General features: G+C 49.2%; 2 protein-coding genes across 7 annotated transcripts; one reads left to right on the top strand and one right to left on the bottom strand.

Annotated features, from left to right (window-relative positions):
• EIF2B1 (eukaryotic translation initiation factor 2B subunit alpha) lies at positions 1-23,583 on the top strand. 6 transcript variants are annotated; one of them, XM_040444039.1, is made up of 10 exons: positions 1-148; positions 1,415-1,516; positions 3,053-3,189; positions 3,291-3,407; positions 5,081-5,193; positions 5,971-6,039; positions 7,247-7,322; positions 8,604-8,729; positions 9,479-9,689; positions 23,266-23,583. In XM_040444039.1, the coding sequence occupies exons 1-9, from the start codon at positions 136-138 to the stop codon at positions 9,641-9,643; spliced, it is 918 nt and encodes a 305-aa protein (XP_040299973.1). In that variant the 5' UTR covers positions 1-135; the 3' UTR covers positions 9,644-9,689; positions 23,266-23,583. The 6 variants fall into 6 exon arrangements, with proteins under 6 accessions (XP_040299973.1, XP_040299972.1, XP_040299971.1 ...); XM_040444038.1 differs by lacking the exon at positions 23,266-23,583 and adding an exon at positions 15,574-15,874; XM_040444037.1 differs by lacking the exon at positions 23,266-23,583 and adding an exon at positions 10,215-10,504.
• Positions 10,646-24,934, bottom strand: DDX55 (DEAD-box helicase 55). Its single transcript, XM_040444032.1, has 14 exons — positions 24,779-24,934; positions 21,980-22,030; positions 21,799-21,885; positions 20,875-20,966; positions 20,733-20,795; positions 18,351-18,500; positions 17,407-17,596; positions 15,738-15,820; positions 14,870-15,001; positions 14,013-14,105; positions 13,271-13,385; positions 12,637-12,805; positions 11,536-11,828; positions 10,646-11,343 (listed from the first exon to the last, which is right to left on the bottom strand). The coding sequence occupies exons 1-14, from the start codon at positions 24,884-24,886 to the stop codon at positions 11,167-11,169; spliced, it is 1,803 nt and encodes a 600-aa protein (XP_040299966.1). The 5' UTR covers positions 24,887-24,934; the 3' UTR covers positions 10,646-11,166.

The following is a 24,934-nucleotide window of genomic DNA, read 5'->3' as shown; positions in this document are numbered from 1 at the left end:
AAGCGCCGGAAGTGGAGTGTGGACTCGGGCTGCGTGCTGACCGTGTCTGCGGCTGCGAACCACACCGGTCGGGGGACGCTTCCCCGCAGCGCGGGCGGCTCTGGTCCCCTCGGGCTCCGCGGTCCGGAGGGCACCATGGACGACAAGGGTAAGTCGGGACGGGCAGGGCCGGGGCCTGCTGGGCTTAAAGCGGAGCCACGCCGGGGTCCCTCCACCTCGCACGCCCAGGCTGCGCTCTGCGAGAAGTCCCTTTCCAAGCTTAGGCTGCTCGTCTGGAGGCGCTGCTTCTAGTGGCAACTAAATCTCTCTCGCTGCCCCTGTATCCACGGGCTGGGTCCCCAGGGTATCCCAGGCCTTCCTCTTTCAACAGTTTCCAGTGCCCTCCTCCGAAAAAGGGACACTTGGGCCAGGGGTGCAGGTCTCCCCAGTCTTGATTTCTTCATATGTAAAATATGAGTAAGATTCCCTGCTTTATTGGATCTAGTACTGGAATTTTTTTTAATGTTTATTTATTTTCTTGAGAGAGAGACAGAGCGTGAGCAGGGGAGGGGCAGAGAGAGAGGGACACACAGAATCCGAAGCAGGCTCCAGGCTCTGAGCTGTCAGCACAGAGCCGGGTGCAGGGCTGGAACTCATAGTGAGATCATGACCGGAGCGGAAGTCCCACGCTTCACCCACTGTGCCACCAGGCGCCCCTGGAATTTTTTTGAAAGGCATATTTGATGTGCAGGTCTAGTGGTTATCAAGGTGTTTTACTAAGTGAGGTACAAGAGGAAACTAACATGTATGATACTTATCATTTAAGAAAATAAGAGGGGGATGGACCTCTGCACGTACATGTATATATGTAAGCAGGTGAACAGGCTTGAATTAACATAGACTGTCTGGAGAGGTTGACTCTGGGATTCTCCCACGATGTGGAGTCCAGGTTAAGAGGGAGGATGACCTTCCACTATCATTTGGTGGTGCTTCAATTTTATACCATTATGAACGGATAGCTTTCTCAAAACAAGAAAGAGAGCTTGTGAATACTAAAGTGTATTCCTGTCAACATTTATAATGCCCCTGAAGCCAAACATCCTGAAAAGAAAGTATTTTTAAAATTAGTTTGCTTCTGGGGCGCCTGGGTGGCGCAGTCGGTTAAGCGTCCGACTTCAGCCAGGTCACGATCTCACGGTCCGTGAGTTCGAGCCCCGCGTCAGGCTCTGGGCTGATGGCTCAGAGCCTGGAGCCTGTTTCCGATTCTGTGTCTCCTTCTCTCTCTGCCCCTCCCCCGTTCATGCTCTGTCTGTCTGTCCCATAAATTAAAAAAAAAAAAAAAAAATTAAAATTAGTTTGCTTCTAAGTGAAAACCTCTCTGCTCTTCCATCCTGCTAAATGAGTTCGATGAATTGCTTTTTTTGTCCCTTCCCAGAGCTAATTGAATATTTTAAGTCCCAGATGAAGGAAGATCCTGACATGGCCTCAGCAGTAGCCGCCATCCGGACTTTGCTGGAATTCTTGAAGAGAGATAAAGGTGAAGAGGGTCGGATTCGAACACTTTGGGTGTTGGGAAAGTCTTCTAATGACTGTTAGAGGGGTAGAAAGTGAAAATGCGTGTGGCCTTCATAAGGTGATGCAGCTCCAAGCTTACCTTCTCCTTCATTTCAGTCTTTGTTTTGTTTTGTTTTGAACGTTTATTTATTTTGAGAGAGAGAGAGAGAGAGAAAGAGAGAGAGAGAGAGGAGAGTGGGGGAGGGGGGGAGGGGCAGAGAGAGAGGGAGACACAAAATCTGAAGCAAGTTCCAGGCTCCAAGCTGTCAGCACAGAGCCCGATGCGGGGCTCAAACTCATGAGGCTTGAGATCATGACCTGAGCCAAAGTCGGACACTTAACTGACTGAGCCACCCAGGCTCCCCTCAGTCTTCCTTTTAACCTGGAGAGAGCCCCCCAGTCATCATTAAATGGGTCCCCTTTCAGAAGTGAGATGAACTTTGAATCAGGAGTGACCATGTTTTTTGTTTGTTTGTTTCTAATATACTTATTTATTTTGAAAGGGGGTGGGAGCAGAGGGAGGAGAGAAAAGCCCAAGCAGATGCTACACCACCAGCGTGGAGCCCAATGCGGGGCTTGAACCCACGAACTCTGAGATCATGACATAAGCCGAAATTAGACACTTCACTGAACCACCCAGGCTCTCCAAGAGTGACCATGTTGTAGCAAGTCAACCATGAAGCTTAAATTATAGCAATAGCTCAGCTTTATAAGTGTTTATTGAGTTTCTGTCATGTGCCAGAATTTGTGCAGTTGCTACAAAGAATGCTACAGAATAAATTTTAGTATGAGTGTCACTCACTGTGATCACCTAATTCAGGCATCCTACATGTAAGTTTCTTGGTATAGCATGATATCTTGTATAAGCAAAGTAACAACAACAGTAAAGTGCCTTCTTGCGTGTGAAGGGCTGGCCTAGAGACGTGTGTCTAAGATGACCTCTGGAGTCTTCCCGTTGTACCTGCAGTAACACGCAAACACCTAAGCCCTGCCTGAACCGCCTCGCACACCTCATCTGCCACTTCTGCTTACTTTCCTTCCAGACCATCCCTCACTAGACTGTGCTTTGGCCCTGGCGGCTTCTCTCTGTCCTGTCAAGTTTGTCCCCATCTCAGGGTCTTTGTGGTTAGAGTCTGTACCTGTAACCTTTTCCTACTGGCTCTTTATGTGGCTGAATCTTTTCTTACTCGGGTCTCAGTTTCAATGGCCTCCATTCCAGGGGCCATCCCTTTTAGCTCTTTCCAAAGTAGCCCCACCTTTCTCATCATTCTGCTTTTCTCTGTCCTTGTTGGGTCTGTAACTTGTGTGTTTCTTTGTGTGTTTGTTTACCGTCTGCCTCTTCCACTAGAGAGGGAGTCCCATCAGAGCAGGGACCCTGTCCATCTGCTCACTGATGTGTCTCTAGCATACGGGATGCGTTCGGGAAACACTGGTTGAATAAGTGAATGAATCACAGACACACCAAGGGGCTGTGATACTTAAACGAACATCTCCTTCCTTCCTCGTGTGATCAATCCAGGGGAGACCATCCAGGGCCTGAGAGCAAACCTCACCAGTGCCATAGAAACCCTGTGTGGCGTGGACTCCTCTGTGGCCGTGTCCTCAGGCGGGGAGCTCTTCCTACGCTTTATTAGCCTCACCTCCTTGGAATACTCGGTAAGCACTGCCCTCCTTGGGTTACCTTTCTCCTTCTTTGTTTGGCTGCAAATACTCTCCTGGATCTTGCCCTTCCCCTCATTCTGCTCCTTTTTTCCTAGGATTACTCTAAATGTAAAAAGATCATGATTGAGCGGGGAGAACTTTTTCTCAGGAGAATATCCCTATCGAGAAATAAAATTGCAGATCTGTGCCATACTTTCATCAAAGATGGGGCGGTGAGTAGATTTCCGGGCTGTGTGGTAACTAGGAGCAAGGATCTTGGAGTTAGACTCCTGGGGTAACATCCCTCCGTGCCACTTACTTGCTGTCTCACCTTGGACAAGTTACTTAACCTCTCTGTGCTGCAGTTTTCTCATGTTACATAAAGGTAGTGACAGCACCTACCTCATCAGGCTGTTGTGGGAGGAGGTACTGAGATGATCTAAGGACTCTGTACTATGCCTGGCACACAGCAAGCACTACACAAATGTGTAAATGTGGTTACAGAGGCTGTCCTGTCAAACAAGTGGAGAAAAACCCTGGGAGAGCACGGATGATTCTTTGATTTTAATAGGATGTCTCACCAAAGAAGCATTTTCATTACTGGATGTGTACTAAATCAAAATTCAGTCCGTACATAACAGCTCTTGGCACTGGGTCATCCTGATGTGAAGGTGAAGGTGAAGGTTAGCACTAGCTTGCGATAATGTCCGTGCGTTCGTTTCCAGTGCTGTTTCAGAGACACAGAGCTGCCAAGTACAGGTTGAGCGAGGACAGGAGCTGCAGGTTAAGCCAGTCCCCGGCAAAGGGGCAGTAAAACTTTGATGACGTCTCTCCCACGGCGTCCCTCTTCTGCCAGCCAAGCCTCTGCGGACCATAAAATCATTTCCTTGCATTTTGACTCTGAAATCTTGTCCTCGGTTTTATTATCCCCTTCCCAACCTTTGAAGTGTGTTATTCAGTAAACGATGTAATAGCAGCGAGTAGAGCTTGTACAAACACCGGTTGCAAACAAAGCCACTTTTGCTCGAGTGGAGGCAAGATTACGACTGCCTCTCGCTGAGGCCTTCTCCTCCCGCCAGCCTGCCCCCCGCACTCAGTATTCGGCAGGTTTCGTTTGCTCTGGTGTGTTGGAAGGTATGATACCCACCTGCATCCGTGCTGATTTAGACTAAATTCAGAGCAGAGCTGCCCACGTTTCACCTTGTGGATGAACTACCTGGGGATCTTAATGCAGATTCCGATTCAGTAGATCTTGGGGGGCTGAGAAGCTGTATTTCTTACAGGCTCTCAGGAGGCCCGGAAAAGAGCTAAGGCGCTATATCCATCCCTTTCGCATATACAGAACCGCGTAGTCTGTTGCCTAGAACACAGTTAAGCGAGCATCTGTACATTGTATCCGGTCCACAAATGGGTTGTGTTTACCCCAAGTAGTATCTATAAACTAAAAAAAATTAGCCAACGCTTAAGTCTTGGATTTTCAAGAAAAATCGATGATCTGGCAACAGGAGGCCCATCGTGACCCCGTTGGAGCTTGGTCTCTCCTCTTTGCCGCTGGCCCCACCCGAGCATGTCTTCATGCGACCTGCCTGGTGCCTGCGGGCCTGAGTGTGCAAACCGAGTCTTAGAAATGGGAAAACCGGCCCAAAGGAACCTAATAGAGCCTTCAGATAGAAAGACTTGTGTCTTGTGAGCCACACCACACGGAGGCTCCACCCTCCCGCACTTGCTGTGGGAAGAGAGGGCCCACGATACATGTGCCATCAAAGATCTCCTCTCCACCTTCAGTTGACTTGTGGGAAAGGGTACAGGGAAGCCTCGGGGTGCCTGGAACATGCATTAGAGGGGCAGAGAGCGTGGGTGATCACTGCAAAGCTTGCCCTTTTGACAGAGCTTTCTCGGTCCACAGCGAATATTAACTCACGCCTACTCCAGAGTGGTCCTGAGAGTTTTGGAGGCAGCAGTGGCGGCTAAGAAGCGTTTCAAGGTGTACATTACAGAGTCACAGCCTGATTTATCAGGGCAAGTATCATTCCACTTGGTTATGTGCCGAGCAGTCCTTTTTTTTTTTTTTTTTTCTTTTAGTGTTCACTTATTTATTTTGAGAGAGAAGGGAGGGAGGGAGAGAGAGAAAATCCCAAGCAGGCTCCACACCGTGAGCACAAAGCCTGACAGAGGGCTCAAACTCATGAACTGTGAGATCGTGACCTGAGCCGAAGTCAAGAGTTGGATGTTTAACAACTGAGCCACCGATGGGCCCCTAGCAGTCACTTTAAAGAGCAAACTGAGGATTTGCACCCGTGTGGGAAGACCCAGAACACGCCCCCCCCCCCCCCCCATTTGCCAGATAGTCAGCATTGCCTTCGGCTGTGCCTGTTCCTGTCCCTGAGGAAAAATCCTGTGTAATTGCAGTCGGCCACGGTACGGCATCCAGGGTTTTTATTTAGTAGTCAGATCAAAGGAACAGCAACCGAATACGTCTACGGAAAGATTTGTGTCAAGGAGTAGATGATTCACATCTCTCTCCAGAAGATAATTAAAGGAAAAACTTAGTCCTTTTTTCTGCATTTGTATCTCCTACTCAGAGTCCCCAAGAATGTAGTTTTCCTAAAACATACGTTCTTCTAAAGAACCCAAATTCTTGTTTCCTTAGTCCAGAATCTTGGGATGTGCCCCTTAATCCGTGAATATGAGCAGCGTTTCAAGCCAATGTGATATGTCGTCCAAATTAAGTGATTCATCATACGCACTATGGGACTTTCTTGGACTCTCTAATGTTCTCAAAATGTCATTTTCCAGTAAGAAAATGGCCAAAGCTCTCTGCCACCTCAACGTCCCTGTCACTGTGGTCCTAGATGCTGCTGTTGGGTAAGTTCCTGTCTTCCTGACCACAGTTACTTTTCCTCACCCACCCTCGGGGTTGGCTTGGAGCAGGGTTTCCTGATTGAAGGTTTGCGTCCCATTCATAAAACTGCATTGGGCAATGTGCCGCTTCTGAATTGAATTCTGAATTCATGAGACCAGCAAGCTCGTGATAAAGTCTTGATAGTACATGCAGAAGACAGAGCTGTAGAAAGTTGTGGAGAGTGGGAGTCGCTTATGTAGTCTTAGGGCGCACCTTAAGAACAAGGTGCAAAGGTTGGGTTAAGGCCAGCACACGTAATCAGTGCTCCCTCTTCAGCAGGCGTAGGCTGTTCTCAGTGGCCCTCGGGGCTTCTTTGACTTACCCGTGCAACTTCACTTTTAAAACTAAGGACACATTCCGAGAACTGACAGGGTACCTCACAAAAGAAAACAGGACGGATAATCTCTTGGAAAGAAAACACATAAGGCAGATGGTTAAGGCAATTAAGAATGCGTTCAAAGTAAGCATTTTGAAGAACTGTACATAATTGTTCATCGTCAAAGATAAATTGACCTTCACCCTACCTGAGAGGTTTTTTTTTTATAAATTTTTTTTTTCATTTAAAAAACATTTTTTTTAACGTTTCTTTCTTTTTGAGAGAGAGAATGCAGGCAGGGGAGGGGCAGAGAGAGAGAGGGAGACCCAGAATCGGAAGCAGGCTCCAGGCTCTGCGCTGTCCCCGACGTGGGGCTCGAACTCCCGAGCCGTGAGATCATGACCTGAGCTGAAGACTGAGGCTTAACCGAGCGAGCCACCCAGGCGCCCCAGAAAGATTCTTGAATTACATAGCCTTTTCTTCCAATTTCAGACCACCACAGATTTTAAAATTGTGGTTTTGTTCGTATTGAATTAGATCAGAAAATCGAGTGGCGCACACGTAGTGAGAATCAGTCCTGGGTCAGCTACCGCACCCATACGTGTATGTGTGCTGGGTGGCAGCATGCTGTGCACGTTTTACTGTGGGGGTGTGATCACGGCGGGTTTCCACGCCCCGTGGTGGCAGAACTAGTAAGAGTGCCAAGGGTATGTCTCGGGCGAGGTGCTCTTCTGAAGAAAGTTGTTTTGAGAGGGGTTTAGTGAGCTGAAAATGGAATATTAATGTCGGTAGGTGGTGATGCTAACAGCAGCCAAGAAAATAGAGCAATTTTTTTTTTTTTTTAATTTCTTCAGCTACATCATGGAGAAAGTGGACCTTGTCATAGTTGGCGCTGAAGGGGTTGTTGAAAACGGGGGCATCATTAACAAGGTGAGAACATCGCTTCTCCACGGTTTCTTGCTCCGGGCTTGGAGAGGTCGCCAACCTACCTGCTGGCGGCATCGGGTGTTACGGTTCCCTCATCCAGTCCTGTTTAGCCTGCAGACGACCATTGCATCAGACAGTGTCCCTGTCCCCCGGGGCCACTGGAGCGGCCAGAGTTTGGTCACCTGTCTTTGATCTTTGTAAACCATGAGAATGCAGTTCATCTTTTCTCAGAACATGTTTTAATTGGAATTGGGTTTGGCTGCTTGTTTTCTAATTGGGCATATTAGACATCGGTGTAGTGTGGTGGTAACATTTCTCTATCCGTTGCTTACCATGGAAGGATTTCATAATTTGTTCCACATGCTGTGTAGTGAAACATATGGGACATAAAGGTTTCACGCGTACGGCTTGGAGGCGTGGCCTCACTTGGCGTGATGTTTTCCAAGCGTCTGTATTGTAGCAGGTGTCAGCACTTCGTCGTCCTTCACGGCTGCTGCGTAACATCCCGTCGCGTGCGCAGACCACGTTTGCTTATCCGCCTGTTCACATCCACTTGAGTTGTCTCTACGTTTCAGCTCTTGGGAATAATGTCACTACGAACGCGGGTGCACAATCATCCGTTTGAGTTCCTGTTTTCACTCCCCTCCAGTACATACCTACGATGGAATTTCTGGGTCATACGGTAATTCTACGTTCAGCTTCTCGAGGACCCACCAGACTCTTCACGGCAGCCGCGCCATTTCGCCTTCTCCTCAGCAACGTGCAAGGATTCCAGCTTCTCTCCGTCCTTGCCAACACTTGTGTTTTGTTTTTTTATTCTAGCCACCCCAGTGGGCGTGAAGTAGCATCTCATGGTGGTTTTGACTTGTGTTTGCCTAAGGACTGAAGACCTTGAGCATCTTTGGGGTGTGCGTCTGACTCTTTGTGCATCTTTGGAGACCTGTCTATGTTGTCGTCTTTTTCTTTCTTTTAACGTTTATTTTTGAGAGAGAGCGTGCACGAGTCGGGGAGGGGGATAGAGAGAGGGGGACAGAGGATCTGAGGCAGGCTCTGCACTGACAGCAGAGAGCGCTACACGGGGCTCAAACCCACAAAGCACGAGACCGTGACCTGCGCCAAAGTCGGACACTCGGCCGACGGAGCCACTCACGGGCCCCTATGCTGTCATCTTTGTTTAAAAGATCTTTAATTCCAAAGCCAGAATTACATGCATTATGTAACATATCACACACCTCCAAATGTGCCATAAGATCTCATCCTTCTACGTTTTCTCTGACTCTCCAGATTGGAACCAACCAGATGGCCGTGTGCGCCAAAGCACAGAACAAGCCTTTTTATGTGGTTGCAGAAAGTTTCAAGTTTGTACGGCTCTTCCCACTAAACCAGCAAGATGTCCCAGATAAGTTTAAGGCAAGAGTTTGTTGTTGCTGTTGTTGTTGTTGTTGTTGTTGTTGTTTTTACCTATTTGAAGGGGTATCTGAGTCTAAGCTGAAACCTTTGGGGAAAAAGCACTGTAAGAGTGTTTCTGTAAGCTACTGTCCTCCCGTCACATTCTCCAACACCTCGGATGCAAAGATCAGTTGTTGGCTGAACTCAGAGTCAGATCCGTTTGTCCCCAGAATTTCTGTCTCTCCGTCTCTCTCACACACGTGAAGGGGCTGTAAGGAGGCAGGGAGAGCGGATGGTTGAGTCCCGGCTCGGCTCCTGTCTCCACCACTTACAACCACGTGACCTGGGGCACATGCTCTCGTTTTCTGCCCTGAACTTCAGTTACCTGTGAAACGAGGTGCAAGTGCCATCTGGCAGCATTACGACAGTTGGGAGGTGACCCAGGAGAAAAGCTCAGCACGTGCTGGGCACAACGTAAGGTCTGTGTAAACGGCGTGAGTTGTTATCTCAAGAGGTTTCGAGAAATGAAGCCAGCACCCCAGTGAGGGCAGACACGGTTTGGGTTTTCGTTAGATGAGGCTGGTGGCCAGTAGGCCACCCCCTCTGGCTCACCCCTGCAACTCTGCCCTCCTCACCAGGGCGCTGCGCAGCCGGCTTCTCGTGTTTTCGGGGCGCTCCTTCAGACGGTAGCGCACTGGCTGCTCGGCCACGCCCACACCGGTTCTGAGCCCCTCGTGGGGGAAACCAACGCACGCTTTCTCTCTCCTCAGTATAAGGCAGATACCCTGAAGTCTGTGCAGACCGAACAGGATCTCAAAGAGGAGCACCCGTGGGTGGACTACACATCTCCTTCCTTGATAACACTGCTCTTTACAGACCTGGGGGTGTTGACACCCTCAGCGGTCAGCGACGAGCTCATCAAGTTGTATCTGTAACCGCTGGACCCTTCCCTGCTGGCGCAGCTGAGGCACTTGGGGCGGGGTGAGTAGCCTCTTGACCCCTTGGTGAGTCGGGCAGAAACTAAGCTTTTAAGATTTTATGTTTAAGTAATCTCTACACCCAATGTGGGGCTCGAACTCACAACTCCAAGACCAGGAGTGGTGTGCCCCACCAACTGAGCCTGCCAGGCACCCCTAAAACTGATTTTTTTTTTTTTTTAGTGAAGACTTCGACTAAAGACCTAAAACTTCAAGAATTGTTTATTCATTTCAGCCCCATCTAAAATGTGTTCATAGTTCCCGTAAAACCCAACCTGAATTGCGCTCGTGGTTTCCAGGCACTTTCCAGAAACACAAATTAGATTACTGGCTACTTATCCAGTGAAAGACCTGCCCAAGCCCACCTCCCTTCTTCCCTGCACTCCAGACTGATTTGCTACAAGCATCAAAGAGATGCAGGCCTTCCTGTGCAGCCAGGCGCCCCTTCAGGAACTAATAGCTGCCCGGGACACACATTACGTACGGCGCCTCGTGAGAAAGGCTAGAAACCATGTTCAGTTCTCATCAGGCTTCCAGTGGTGAACACGAGCCAGGGACTGCCATCCCCTCATCGGTCTGGGGGCAGACAGAATGGAAACCAGCAAGAGAACCCGAGGAAGGCAGAAACGGCATTTAGCAGGAGCATCCTATATGGCTCATCACGTATGAAGACCTTCCAGAACGTTTATAAGCTGAAATTCTGCATCTGTGAAAGATGTGAATCTCCTTTAGATGTTGTTTGTGCCTGAACAGCTTTTTAAAATTGTACTTGGGGACAAATCGAGCATCTTTTCAAATAAATTCTATGAAGGGTTTTGAGACGGTGTTGCATCAGTACTGAGAGCTACCTGAGGCCCAAAGGTCCTGGCCATCTTGGTGAGGCCTCTGCAGCTTCAGTCACACACCCAAGACAGTCAGATGGAAGGAAATAATTTATTCAACACGAGGCATGTTTTTTCCCAGATTAGGATTTGCTTCTTTAGTTTTTCAGATACTCCCCCATAAAACAGCGGTGAGGACTATTCTTTGAAAAGAACCCCAGCAACATCAGCAACCCCATGCCGGTGTTTTGTACAGCCCCTGAAAGAGATAACGAAAGTCCAGGGGAAAGGACACCCAGGAAGCTCAGATGCCCAAAAACACTAAGGAACCTTAAAAAGCCAAAAATCAAGTCTACCTCAGTATCTTTGTTAGAAAGTTAAGTATAAAATAGCCACAGAAAAATGAGCTTTAATTTATAGGTGACCCATCAAAATAAATATTGACATCTGTTATTTACACTCCGACAGTTACGCTCTTCCATTACACCTAAAGGCCGGTGTGATTTTAATACAACATCCACGAGTGTAAAACCCCCCGCCCCCCAAGTCTGAACAGCTTTCTTGGATGTGAAGTTCCGACACGTAGCGAAAGCAGATGTGAGCCGTGCCGGGCCCGCTGGCCGCATTCCCCGCACTCTCCCACGCTCCCCAAAGCCAGTGTCAGCAGTCAGGTTCCCAGGCGGGGATCCCCACGTCTGCTGTGGTGACTGTTCTCTTGCCACTCGCCAACAACCCCTTCTCAAACTCTTCTTCAGTAATCTTGCCTTTCTTAAACTTTCTCAAGAGCCTCGTGTCATTAAGAAGTTCCTCCATGTCCTCGTCTTCGATATCAGAACCCTAAGTATAGAGACCAACAAACCACCAGATTCCTCAGCAACGTGTTCCCACCAGCAACAACACACTCTCACCCAACTCACAACAGGACAGAAGGATAGGGGAGCCGCACACAATTCCTACTAAAAGACATTATTTTGATAAGATTCATTCAGAATTCTCAGCTGGGTGTTTGAGAAAGAAAACACACTGTACCTCTTCCCTCTTCCTTTTTTCATTCATTTTCTTCTTCTTCTCCTTTTTGGCCTTCTGCTTTGACCAAGCTTTATTTTTTATGAATTTTTTTCTCCCTTCATTTTCTCGTTTCTCTTTTCTCTGTTGCTCTAGTAGCTTCTGCCTTTGCTTCTCTCTGATTTTATCTTTGAATGGAATGGTGTCTGTATTAACATCTGCAGGCACAAAATCTGGAAACTGCTTTCCTCTCAGTTCTGGCATCTTGGGCATCCTCAGCAGGGCAAACCCTCGAGCAAGACTAGCAAAATCAAGATCTAATTAAACCAAAATATCAGAGTTAGCACACCCAAAATAGGATTGATTATAAGCATCAACCCAAGGAAGATGCCTAACAACGCAACTGGTTTAGTTTTTTGGGGTTTTTTTTAATGTTTTTATTTATTTTTGAAAGAGAGAGGCAGAGCACAAGCAGGGGAGGGGCAGAGAGAGGGAGACACAGAATCTGAAGCAGGTTCCAGGCTCTGAGCTGTTAGCACAGAGCCCAACATGGGGCTTGAACTCGTGCACCACAAGATCATGACCTGAGCTGAAGTCAAACGCTTAACCAACTGAGCCACCCAGGCACCCCCAATGTAACTGTTTTCTATCCAAATGACCTAAGGGGTCCATTTTAATTAGGATTAAAGTTACAGTTTTAGTGGAAAGGAATACTCAGCAGCCAGTTTATTCTGTCTAGCAAACCCTAGGAAGACTTCCTTTTGTTTCTTTTTAACTTTTTTCAATGTTTATTTTTGAGAGACAGAGCACGAGTGGGGGAGGGGCAGAGACAGAGGGAACACAGAATCTGAAGCAGGCTCCAGGCTCTGAGCTGTTAGCACAGAGCCCAACGCCGGGCTCAAACTCAAAACCTGCAAGATCGTGACCTGAGCCAAAGTCGGATGTTTAACCGACTGAGCCACCCAGGCGCCCCAGAAAATTTCCTTTTAAATGTTTAGAAAATATTAACCCTGTATATGCCTAAAGGTTTGTGTAAAACAAAGCAACTTCACATTTGTAATACTTGTGAGACCATCACATCTGTAATAATGCTGAAGGAGACACAATTAAGTGCAGTCCACTTACCCTTTAATCTGAAGATGAGGCCGCATTCGTGCTTGGCATATGCCTGGACGTATGACACAAAGGCTTTCATGCCCTTTTCAAACACAGCTCTGTCAGCCAGGGCCATGGACTTGAGCTTTGGAAGGAGGTCTCCTGTGTTTTTCTGGAGTTGCATCTCCTGCAGGGGGCACTGCACACAGACAACATGCTCACCTCCTCTGGCTGGGATCCCCTCACCCCCATCAGAGCCAGTGCCAATAAAGCCAGAGGCAAAACAATTCATGGTAATCCTTAATCAGAGGCCTAGAAGCCCAAATTCCCAAGTGTTTTATTTGGTCTGAAATTTTGTAAAGAAAATTTTAAAATCGATTTTACATAACAATCCTGATTTCTGGTGGAAAGCATCCAACACGAGGTCTGTGTTCCCAAGTACTGACACTCAGCTGGAGCCGAGCAGTGTCTGCCATCCTAACGGGGGCTGGTGCCGCCCCACAGCCTTTAAGCCAGCCAGGTCCCTGCACTCACGTCACCAGGCTTGCCCCTGTGAGTATGCAACCCCTAAGCTAAGTTCCAGACCACGTGCCCAAAAAGAAGTTTACTAGGTATCCATCCCGTCACTGTCACTGGGCATTGTATATGGGAAAAGACCGCTTACTTTTTGGTTAATTTCAAGGAAACTGACGTATGACTCTTCCATGGGAAGGAGGAACACGAGCGCACTGCCACCGTGGCCGATGCGGGCTGTGCGGCCACAGCGATGCACAAAGGCACTGTGAACACAGGATGGGAACGTGATCACCAAGTGAGAACGGCAGGGTGCAGGCACAGGGCCGCCAGACCCCACGGCTCAGTCCCAACCCTACCCCTCGCCAGTGTCGGAAATACCAGAGCTGGCAGTTAAACAGACTACAAACCAGACAGGATTCTGTAAGGATCCTGTAAGGACAGGATTTCTGCGAACTAGAAAACTGTTGCACTTATGCCCAGCTGATGATACAGTCCTAGTAGAAAACTGGGAGGCAAGAGTAGAGAAGAGAGCAGAGGCCTTATGTAAAGCCCTCCACCAAGAAGTAACAACTATTATGGCTCAGGAGTTCTGTTCACCCGCATTTTTCTATGTTTGGGAGAAAAACTGAAACTTTCACATGCAGTGTTAAGTATTATTTTCCTTTAAACATTCTATCACGTCCATTCATACAAGAACTTTAAAAAGTATGTGAAAATAACCTGAAATGCTGCATAATATGGCATCACTATTTGACATGCCAGTGACGGTTCACCTGTTCGCCCATTTTTGCTATTTAAAACAACACTCTGATGAACATCATTATGTGTATCTTCCTCGGGATTCGTGGGGCCCGATTCCCCAGAGAGGGTAACATTCTGTCACACTGTACCTTGCGCTGCTGGGAGGGTCGTACTGCAAAACCCAGTTTACTTCAGGAATATCTATTCCTCGGGCCATGACATCTGTGCACACTAAAATCCCACTAGAAAATGAGAAAACACTGTTCTGAGTAAGGAGATCACCATCAGTCTGTACTGGCCTTGATGATGACAGGGACAGTAACACACAGGTTCCCGAATCTCTCACAGAAGCATTTGGTAACAACATTTTGACTTTTTCTTCCTCCTAAGAATATCTAGGAATTCACAAATTCCCAACCAAAACAGGAGGGAGGGAGGGAGGGAGGGAGGAGACAGTGAAAGAATTTTTGATTAGCATACTTTTATTTGAAAAGAAAAACCTGCTGAGTGTAATCCTGAAGTGCAACAGTCCGTTCTCTTTCTCTGCCTAGAAGAGTGCTGTTAACAACACAACCGGGAAAAAAACAAAAACCAGCCAGGAGGCTCAATGGTTAAGAAAAGCAGCAAAATGTTACTTATACACACAGAGTCAATTACGGTCACCAAGAGATGCGAGTGTCCCCCATGCAGTCACCCAAGGACAACCCACGAGGCTTCAGTGAATAGCTCCCATCCGCTCTCCATCCGCACAAGTTAAGAAAACCCCATGGCCGGGTGCCGGGCCATATACCGAGGAATCCAGGAGGGCACACAACACTCAGGTCCCTGTTCTTACAGAGCTTAAGACACCTCACGGGCAAGCTCGTGATACCTAAGGAGGTCAGTGCAGCACAGCATGACGGGTCAGGACGAGGACAGGGGCCCTGGGCTACACAGGGCAGAAAAGAGGATCCCAGGCCAAGAGAACAGCCCCAGCCGAGGGTGACCTCCGCGGCAGCTAACCCACCTTTGCAATTTGCGGAACTCCATGAAGATCTTGTTGCGCTTATGTTTCATCTTCCCATGAATGCACATAATCTTCACACCCTTCACCAGGGATTCCAGGGCCTTTCCATAGTATTCCACACAGGCGCAGGTGCTGCGAGAGGGGAGACCGGGCTCAGCGTCGTCGACCACCCGGGGCCGGGAGGGAGGCGGCAAGCACCAGACGCGGCGGCGATGACCCAATCCCTTTTGGGAGAATGGCTACCAGCATCATCCACATTGAGCTCTAAATCCGAAACCCTCTGGAGTTCTGACACCGAAACAAACCCCACCGTGGCAGACCCTGAGCTGGCCGCTCCAACACCAGTCCCAGCAGCCACCTCCTCCCTCCCCGCCCTCTACGACGAGGCTGGGACAGCTGCACACTCAGTTCCCCTGCCTCTCGAGGTGAGCGGCTGCCGAGGGGCCCACCTTCGGCCCGTAAAATGAAAGCCCGAGTCAGCTAGGGAGGAGGGGATTCTAAGAAAGCTTGGATGTGAAGGATACCCTTCCACCTTCCTCTGCCTTTCCTCCTCTATCCGCTTTCAGTGCACACAGGACAGCGGACAGGACAGTGACGGACAGACAGAACAAAAGGCCAGGACAGTTGCAGAAACACTGACCTCGACACTCCAGAGATCTAACCCAGTGTCGGGACCTGCCTAACCTCTGGACTTCTTTCTACAGGAGAAAAATAATGCCTCCTGTTCGAGCCACAAAAGTTGGGTTTTCAGCTATTTGCGGCCAAAAACATTCCTGAGAGAATTCCAAACCTTAGAGCTACATGTACCTAAATATTCTGGATGTGACTGAGCCCCAGATTCTCCCACCACAGCATCCAGAAGGATTACCTGAAGAAAATCAGGTGCTTTTCCTGCTTATGATTTCGAAGAAAATGTACCAGCTGGTTAAATTTCTCATCTGCCTTACATACCTGCAAAATAAGAAGGAAAACCAATAAAATAAAAACAAATTTATTGACAATAATGACCTCCATAGCTATTTCCAGTTTCAGCCTTAAATGTTAAGGACTCTTGATTTCCTCCATGAATAGAACACACTTCTGTCAGTATATTAATCAGCCTACCGAGCTCAGAATAGATATCAGTATGTGCTGACACATATAAGTCACAAAGCCATGTAACTGAGAGACACAGTCATCTAACGCAATCATCCCCAGGGGCACCTGGCTGGCTCAGTGGGTACAGCATGCGACTCTTGATCTCAGGGTTGTGAGGTGAAGCCCCACGTTGGGTGTAGGCATTACTTAAAAAAATCTTTTAATGCAATTGTCCCCAAATCCCAGCATACAGACAGGGATCACACCAGCTATAAGGCCATCTCCAGAGAAGATTTTTTTTTTAAGTAAGCTCTACGCCCAACAATGTGGCTTTAACTCATAACCCCAAGATCAAGAGCTGCACGCTCTACCAACTGAGCCAGCCAGGTACCCATTTAGGGTACAGTGTTTTTTTAGTGTTTACTTATTTTGAGAGAGACAGACAGACACGGTGAGTGTGAGCGGGAGAGGGGCAGAAAGACAGGAAGAAAGAGAATCCCAAGCAGGTTCTGTGCTTTCAGCACGTTGCCCGCCGCAAGGACCCCGTGCGATTATGACCTGAGCCAAAATCAAGAGTCAGACACTTAACTGACTGAGCCACTCAAGTGCCCTCAGGGTAGATTTTTGTTAGTGCAGATTCTTGGGCACAGCATACAGATTCAGTGGGTCTAGGACTGGACGTAAGAATCTCTATTATTTAAGAGCCCCCAAGAGATTCTGATATATCCCCGCATTCAGAAATCACGGCTCTAAGATGAACACAGGTTTCCAGAAGGAATGTACAAAACTGGAAAGACCACCATGGAGACAGACTCCAGTCTCTCTTAACATAATCAAGCGCTCCATTCAGGCCCCTAAATTAGAGACATTTAAACCCATCTGTATGCATCCCCCCTATTTTTATGAAAACCAAATCCTCAGTGTGGCGCTTCTCCTCACACACTCAGGTACCTCTACATGCAGCCACGGAAGTGAATACGAGCTAGCAGAATGCAGCGCCAGCCACAGTGGGTGCCCAAAGCTACCGTTTATTGGTAGGTACTTGTACTAAGCACTGGCCGAATAACCTTCATCTGTACTAATAATAAGTCCATCCTTACCACAACCTGTGACTCGGGTAGCGCTGTAGCCTCCTCGGTACGGTAAGTGCGTCTAGTTTCGTGAGTGAGGGCAAAGCCAAGATGTACAACTGGACGGCCTCGCCCTGGCACCCATCCTGACCACACGCCACAGAACCTACGGACCACGCCCTCTGCCTGGGAAAGGCCGGCCTCCTGACTTTACCAGCCCGGCCCAGAAACGTCAGCAGTGAGGATCACCCCCCCACCTGGCGAGCCTGCCTGATTTCAACCCCACCTTCCAGGCAGTTGCCCTAGAGGCAGTGCCACGATGCACCTTAGACCCCAGGCAGCATTAGGACTGAACTGCAGGAATCAGTAAGGAGAACGCCCAGTGCGCACCATGTAGTAGTTCTTCAGGCGGGAAGGAGTTTTCTGGGTGCTGCTGGCCGCCACGCCCTTCTCCTTCACCGAGATCCGCACGGGGTTCCGGAGCCCCGCTCTCACCAGGCTCTCCACCTCCTGTGTCTGAGTGGCGGAGAAAAGGCCTGTTCTCCTCTGCTTTGGCAAAAACTCCAGGATGGTATTTATGCTAAAAAAGAGGGCTCAAACTCAACCCCTCATTTATCAGCATAATTAACAAATACCACTTTATAACACTAAACATATTTTAAGACAGGAAGAGAAAGCATTACAGTGTTCACAGTAGACATTACCAGGGTATGAGACTATACTCTCACTTTTTTCAAGATTTCTCCAATACGAACACATAATTATACTGCTATCAAGTGGAGCAGTTAAAAGGAGAGAACAAAGACAAAACTTTTGAGACTAAAAACCATTAAATCGTACATCTGAAATAGGTGAATTGTATAACAGATGAATTATATCCCAAAAATGCTGTTTAAAAGACATGCAAGGGGGCGCCTGGGTGGCGCAGTCGGTTAGGCGTCCGACTTCAGCCAGGTCACGATCTCGCGGTCCGTGAGTTCGAGCCCCGCGTCGGGCTCTGGGCTGATGGCTCAGAGCCTGGAGTCCGTTTCCGATTCTGTGTCTCCCTCTCTCTCTGCCCCTCCCCTGTTCATGCTCTGTCTCTCTCTGTCCCAAAAATAAATTAAAAAAAACGTTGAAAAAAAAAAAAGACATGCAAGAAATCATGAAGGAAAATGCATCTTAAGTAGAACTGGAATTTCAGCTGTGTGGTAGACTCTGAAGGATCAAACCACCTAATAATCTGAAATTCAGAGGAGGCCGATAAAGGCAGTCACAGGGTGGTAAAGGAATTCCAATTTGCTCTCCTTTTCGCCCAGTATCGCCCAAAGCCAACGAAGCCCACAGTCCGGTACCTTGCCTCAAACCCCATGTCCAGAAGTCTGTCTGCCTCATCCAACACCAGGACGTCGAGGGACCTCACACAGCCGGCCAAATCCAAGCCTTCTGCCTTCCTCCGGAACATGTCCTCCAAACGGCCTGGAGTGGCCACAATGATGTTCCCACTTTGAAAACACAGTAATGTTTACCACACTCTCTGGATCTTGGGAATATCTGTGATCCCAAATCCCAAGCATTATATACCCCCCGTCAGAAGTCGTGGAAGTTCCAGGGAAGGGAGGTGAGGCCCTGAGAGGAAGGACAGGGCTCAGAGCAGCAAAGCTTGGGGCCGTGAGGGAGGCATATCAGGTTCAGAGCCAAGACCCGGGGCGGGGTCAGCAGAGGCCAGCCCATCGGCCACATCGGGCCTGTACCTGTTTTTGTGACGCCTCACTGGCACACAGCCATGCCTATCCCTCACGTATTGTCTCTGGTGGCTTTCACGCTACAAGAGTGGAGCTGAATACTTGTGACAAACCCTGTGGTCCACAAACCTAAAATATTTACCCTCTGTTCCTTTACATAAAAGGTCTGCTGACCCTCTACCTAAAACAAGTTATTCAACCACTTTCAGCCTCAGCTAACTCATCTATAAAATGAGAATGTTAACAGAATTAGAATTTTATGTAAAGATCACAACCTCAGACGAAAGGCCAAATGCAGCCCCAACCTTTCTGACCTGCATGAAGTCTTTTTGGTTTTTTTGTGTGTTTTTTTTTAAGATTTTATTTTTAAGTAATATCTACACCCAACATGGGAGCTCGAACCCACAACCCTAAGATCAAGAGTTGCAGGCCCCACCAACTAAGCCAGCCAGGCACCCAAAGAAGTTTGTTGTTGTTTTTAATGTGAATTACATGCCATTGGTTAACAAAGTCTGGAGCCAACTGGTTAACAAAGTCTGGAGTAAGAATCTGGAATTCCACATTGTTGTGTTTTTTTAATTCAAAATCTGGTAATACTGAGCCCAGATTCCTGCAAGGCAACTATCAGCTAGAGATGAGTACTCAAGCGTGTACTGGGCAGTTCCTACCAATCCCCACCCCAACCCTTTCACACACTGATATAATCCTCTGACCCCTGCAGGAACTTGACTTTGTGACCCCTATTGAAAACCATCTTGTGGTATAGCTCGACAGAAGCAGTTCCTCGTCATTAAGATTCTCGAACAAATTGGCCACAAAACCTACCACTGCTCATTATAAACCTTATTCATGGTGGGACTGAAAAAAATTCAAAGGGCTGATGATGGCCACCACGTACTCAAACATTCATCTGTTCGTTAAACACCTGTGTGTGCTCAGCACTGTGCTAGGCTCTAAAGATGCAATGCTGACCTCCAGAGCCTGCCTGGGGACTCGGAGAGCCTGGCCCATGCAGTGGCCTAGAAGAAAGCCGGGTCTGTGCAGCAGCAAGCGCATGAGAAGGCGGTGGCAGTGGAGAATGGTGGCCTCGCAAGCCCCTTACAAACATTAGAATCCTTCCTAAGGGCCAGAAGCCATTAAAGAGTTTTCAGTGAGTCACATGATCAGACAGGCATTCTGAAAAGGCCATTCGGTTGCTCTGTGGAGAGTGGATTATAAGAAGGCAAGAATAGAAACACAGAGCAGAAACGCACTGCAAGAGCCCAAGAGACAAGGTGGTTTAGATCAGAGCGGGAGACGTGGTGAGCGAGAAAAGCAAAGGGTTAGAGATGTGTGCTCTGGAGAGAAAATGCAAAGGATCCGGTGATGGTTATTGGGTGGGGAGGTGATGGAGGGGACAGTGAGGCAGCAAGGCCAACTCCCAGACCTTCGGAGAAGCATGGGGGGGTGGGGGGACAGATGACCGTGGGAGAAGCGCAAGGGGGACAGGTGACCATGGGAGAAGCACAGAGGGGACAGGTGACCGGGAAACTCCAGGTGAGGTGCAGGTTTGGGGATACAAAGTACCCATTTCAGACACGTTTGCAACAGCTGGGAGATGCCCAGGAGACGCCAGGCAGAGAAGAGGCTGCAGGTCTGGGCTCAGGGCAAGGTCAGTGACGACCAAGGGTGGGATGACACCACTTAGAGAGCCCACAGTGAGAAGAACAAGGGCCCGACGTCCCATAGAGCCGGCCTGGGGAGAGTAGGGGCCATACCCTGACCTCGCTTCTCCTCTGCAGGGGTAAGACTCACTGAAAGGGAAAGGCTCATCCGGGCCTTATGGGAAGGAGCCAGCAGGCAAAATGGGAGGTTGGCCCAAAGAATGAAACTTTTGGGGGAGAGGGAGCTGCTGACGGAAGTGCTCCCAGTTAGGCCCAGACCATGCATGGCTTCCTCTTGGGTTCAATGCCAAAAACAAGCAAGAAAAGGAGCAGAAGCAAGCAAACTTACCCTTGCTCCTTAAACCTTTCAACATCTTCTCCAGGATTCCTGCCTCCGATCCAGAGAATCTGGCTAAAACAAGAAACAGGTCTTTGAGCAGGTCAGGCAAAATAACCACCCATGGCGGACGGGGACGCTGCATCCAACTTACCTGAACTGTGGGAAGGGCTTCGTGAAATGCGCTAGGACCTCGTCTATCTGAATAGCCAGCTCTCGCGTCGGTGTGATGATTAAGGCTCCCACCTGCCCAGGTGGGGGGAAAGGACACAATCAGCAGTGCCCAGGGTCACACAGCTGAACACACACGCCAGGACCCTCCACTTCACAGAGCAGGGTCCCCAGAGGAACAGCACTTCCCAGGCTTCTTCAGCATCGGGTCAATTACTGCTCTGAATTACAGTCAGTTTGCAACATTCACGGCACGGACTTAGCAAACACTGAGACGCTGCTCCTGGGGGAAAGGCACGGTTATATGGTCGTGTTTTGTCAATCAGTACATAAGCTGGTTGTATGCGTGTTTCTGTTTAAAGACACCTCAAATAAGATATAGTTGGTTTACCAACACTGAATTCACAGCCAGCAGCACTGGAACTCGTGCCTGAAGGAAGCTGCTCTAACACAGGTACTTTCTCCAGAAGGGCCATCCCAGCCTTCGTGTGCCCAGGAACACTCGACAGTGCTTCGGCGCCACGCCTGAGGCCGTCTTAAACATTCAAATCACCAGCAAAAATGCAAAAATCACAGCAGTAAACAGACTGGGAGAAAGACATCTCTGTATAGTCTGAGAGCTGAAACAAGGCGGCAGAGCGTTGCCCCGCTCAGACTCAGCTGGGAACCTGCACATCACGTGATGCAGATTTTTTGCTGCTCTGCACAAATTCATGAATGAGCAAGAAAACAGTGAAGTACTGATTTGGGCTGCCACAAATAAATCTTAACAGGCAGGCAAATTCACAAATCCAGAATCTGCAAAAAAGAAGACGGATCTCCTTTCTCTTCAACCTTCTGGCCAGCTTCCCGCAACCGTGAACTCTACGATGACCGAGTGAAAAACCAGCCACATGGCTATCCTCACCTGATGCTTTTTTAACTTCTCTTCCCTTCTCAGAAGAATCTCCAGGACGGGAATGACAAAAGCGAGTGTTTTGCCACTACCCGTGACCTGCCAAAGAGGGAGGAAATTTGGTTGGCTTTTCCTCACGGTTCATTCTAGAGGGAAAACGGGAGGGCGGGCTGCATTTGCACGAGGTACTTACCGCCTCTGCAGCGACATCTTTATTTTTCATGAACAGAGGGATGGTTGCAGACTGGAGAGAGAGATGCAAAGCACCGGTTAGAGAATGCCAGCCTCCACGGAGGTGGCCAAAAGCCCTAGGAACCCAGCAGGTGGCCGGCGTCACACTGGACCCCACCACAATGCAGGCTCTCAGCAGAATCCCCACAGGCACCCCAGCGGGGCTGGCTCAGAGGCAACACAGCAGTGGCATCTACACAGACAGCGTGGAGGGGACAGCAAGCGGAGCTGGGATTCGGGAGTCCTGGATTCTAGCCCTGCCTCACCTCCTTGCCTCTCTGGACCAGGAAGGGTTTGAAGACACTGAGTTTCAGGGTCCCTTCCGGCTCTCAGGTCAAAAAACCAACAATGGTTCAAATAAACCCTCTCATGTGAAACACCACAGAGAACCTCTAGGTTTTGTGAGAAACCTCGTCCTGTGGTTTCAGCAACCAGTGGCCAAACGCGAAGCCCGCCCCGGCCTCAGCTTTGAGGTCATCCCCTCCACGACTCCACTCCTGGTCCCCAGGGCCTGAGCTTACCCATCACAGCACACGCAGGACTCTTCTAATGACCTCTGTGAAAGGGGTTCTCGACCCGGATGATTCCTATGCCCTCGGGGAACATTTGGCAATGCCTGGAGACATTTCTGGTTGTCAAAACCCAGAGAGGGGAGGGCGCGCTACTGGCATCTAGTAGGCAGAGGCCAGGGAGGCTGTTAAACAGCCAACAAGCCCCACGACGGTTCCCCACAACAAAGAATTAGCCAGTCTAAATATCAGTGCTGCCGAGACTGAGAAACTGCTCTAGACTACTGACGTCTAGAAGAAACATGATGCGACCCGCATACACGGTTTTTAACTTTCTGGTAGGCACAAAACGAAAACGAAATACGTAAAATGAATTTTACTAATATATTTTATGTAACCCAATAGATCCAAACTAGTGTCACTTCAACATGTAATGAATACTTTACCTTTTTTTTTTTAACTTATCTTGAGAGGGAGAGAGAGCACGAGCAAGGGAGGGGCAGAAAGACAGAGGTGGGGAGAAAGAATCCCAAGCAGGCTCCACACCTAGCACAGAGCCAGACCTGGGGCTCAATCCCCCAACCCTGGGATCATGACCTGAGCAGATATCAAGAGTCAGACACTTAACCGAGTGAGGCACCCAGGCACCCCTGTAATGAGTATTTCAAAAATCAATTAATGAGATACGTTCCATTCGTTTTTCATGCCAAGTCTTCAAAATCCGTTGTACTTTTTACAGCTGGAGCACCTCTCAGTTTGGACTCACCGTATTTCGAGTGTTCAACAGCCACATGCGTCTACTGACTAGCACAGACCCTGATCATCACCACTGATGGCAGAGACAGAGTCTACATTCCCAAGGCTGGGTGCACAGCACTCCCAAGCTTTATCTCCAGCTTTCTTGACATCTTTCCCGGGGATCTTATGGACAGCTCAGCTCAGTATTTCAAAACAAAACTCGTCAATTTCCTTCAGAAACGGGCTACCTCTCCCAACCCTCCTCATCTCCATAAACGGTACCACCATCCACCGAGCTACTGAAGACAAAACCCTCAGACACCTTCTAGATTCCTGTCTTTTGTCATCCCTACATCTGGTCCAACAAACCCAAAGCTATCTCAAATTTCACTTCTCGACATCCACGGCTTCCTCTCTACTCCGAGCCACCATCCTCTCTCACATGACACTGGCCCCCTGGCCTCTTTGCTCTTTGGTCCACTCCCTGCACATCAGTCACCTCCCTTCCCTTCCTACCTAGCTTCCCATTAGGATGGCTTCCTATGCACTTAGACGTAATACAGACTCTTCCAAGACCCTGCACAACGTAGACCCTGCTTTGCTCATCTCTTGCAGCACTTCCGATGCCCCAGCCAAATGCCTTCTTTCTGTACCTCCCAGGCCAAGTCTAGCCCCAGGGCATTTGCATCTCTTGCCGCCCCCAATCACCCCACAGCCAGCTCCTTCTCAATTATTCAGGTATCTGCTCAGTGACACCTTCAGAGAGGCCCTCTCTCACACTCACCTTTCCTCCTGTCCTGTACTTTATTGTCACTGTTACATCAGTGTGTTTTCGTCCCTTAGTAACACTTTCCACCAACTCAAATTCCTTTATTCTTCTACTCCTTTCTCCCTCCCCTGCGTAAGAAAGTAAGGCCCATGACAGGAGAACAACACAGCAAAATCCCCAGAGCCTAGAAAAGTACCTGATACATGGTACGTCCTCAATAAATATTTGAGTAAATAAATAAATTGGGCCAGGACCCTTCACTTAGTCCACAAAATAACAACAGCAGGTAATATTTACTGAGCTCCCATAATGTGCCCGACACCGTCCTGTGTTAAGTCCCACAACGACCGTATGAGACAGGTAATTACTTGCCTCGTTTTACAGAGAAGGAAAAAAGCACAAAAGCATAGAGAGATTACGTCACCTGCCCCGGATCTCACAGCTAGAGGGGGCGGGACCGGGATGCAGCAGGCACTTGGGCCCCGGCACTCGAAGGACGGAGGAGGGTAGGGCCCTGGCACAGGTGCGCTGCCGCCCCTGCCTGCCAGGGTCATTAACCAGCTCGGCAGCCCCCGAGTGTGGACCGCCTGTCGCCGCAAGGGCGACGGGTCCAAGACGCGAGACCTAAAGCTCACACCCACCGGCCGCGTCCGACTACCGGGGGGCCTGGCCCGCTCAGAGCCTCCCTTTCCCCGTCTGCCCCCGGCACACGGAGCACCCTTCTCCGCCCGGCAGCACCGGGTACCTGCACCGGCGTCATGTACGGGAAGCCCAGCTCCCGCAGCGCACCCAGCACCCGCGGGTGCAGCCGCATCGGCAGCGACTCCCAGGAGCCCTCCGTCACGTGCTCCATAGCGCGCGCCCGGCCGCCGCCGCTGCCGCCGGGATGCCGCCTGGGCGC

Source organism: Herpailurus yagouaroundi, unplaced genomic scaffold, assembly GCF_014898765.1.
Source record: "Herpailurus yagouaroundi ecotype Mexico unplaced genomic scaffold, PumYag 191, whole genome shotgun sequence".
Classification (NCBI taxonomy): Eukaryota; Metazoa; Chordata; class Mammalia; order Carnivora; family Felidae; genus Herpailurus; species Herpailurus yagouaroundi.
This window is presented reverse-complemented; position numbering and strand designations above follow the sequence as displayed.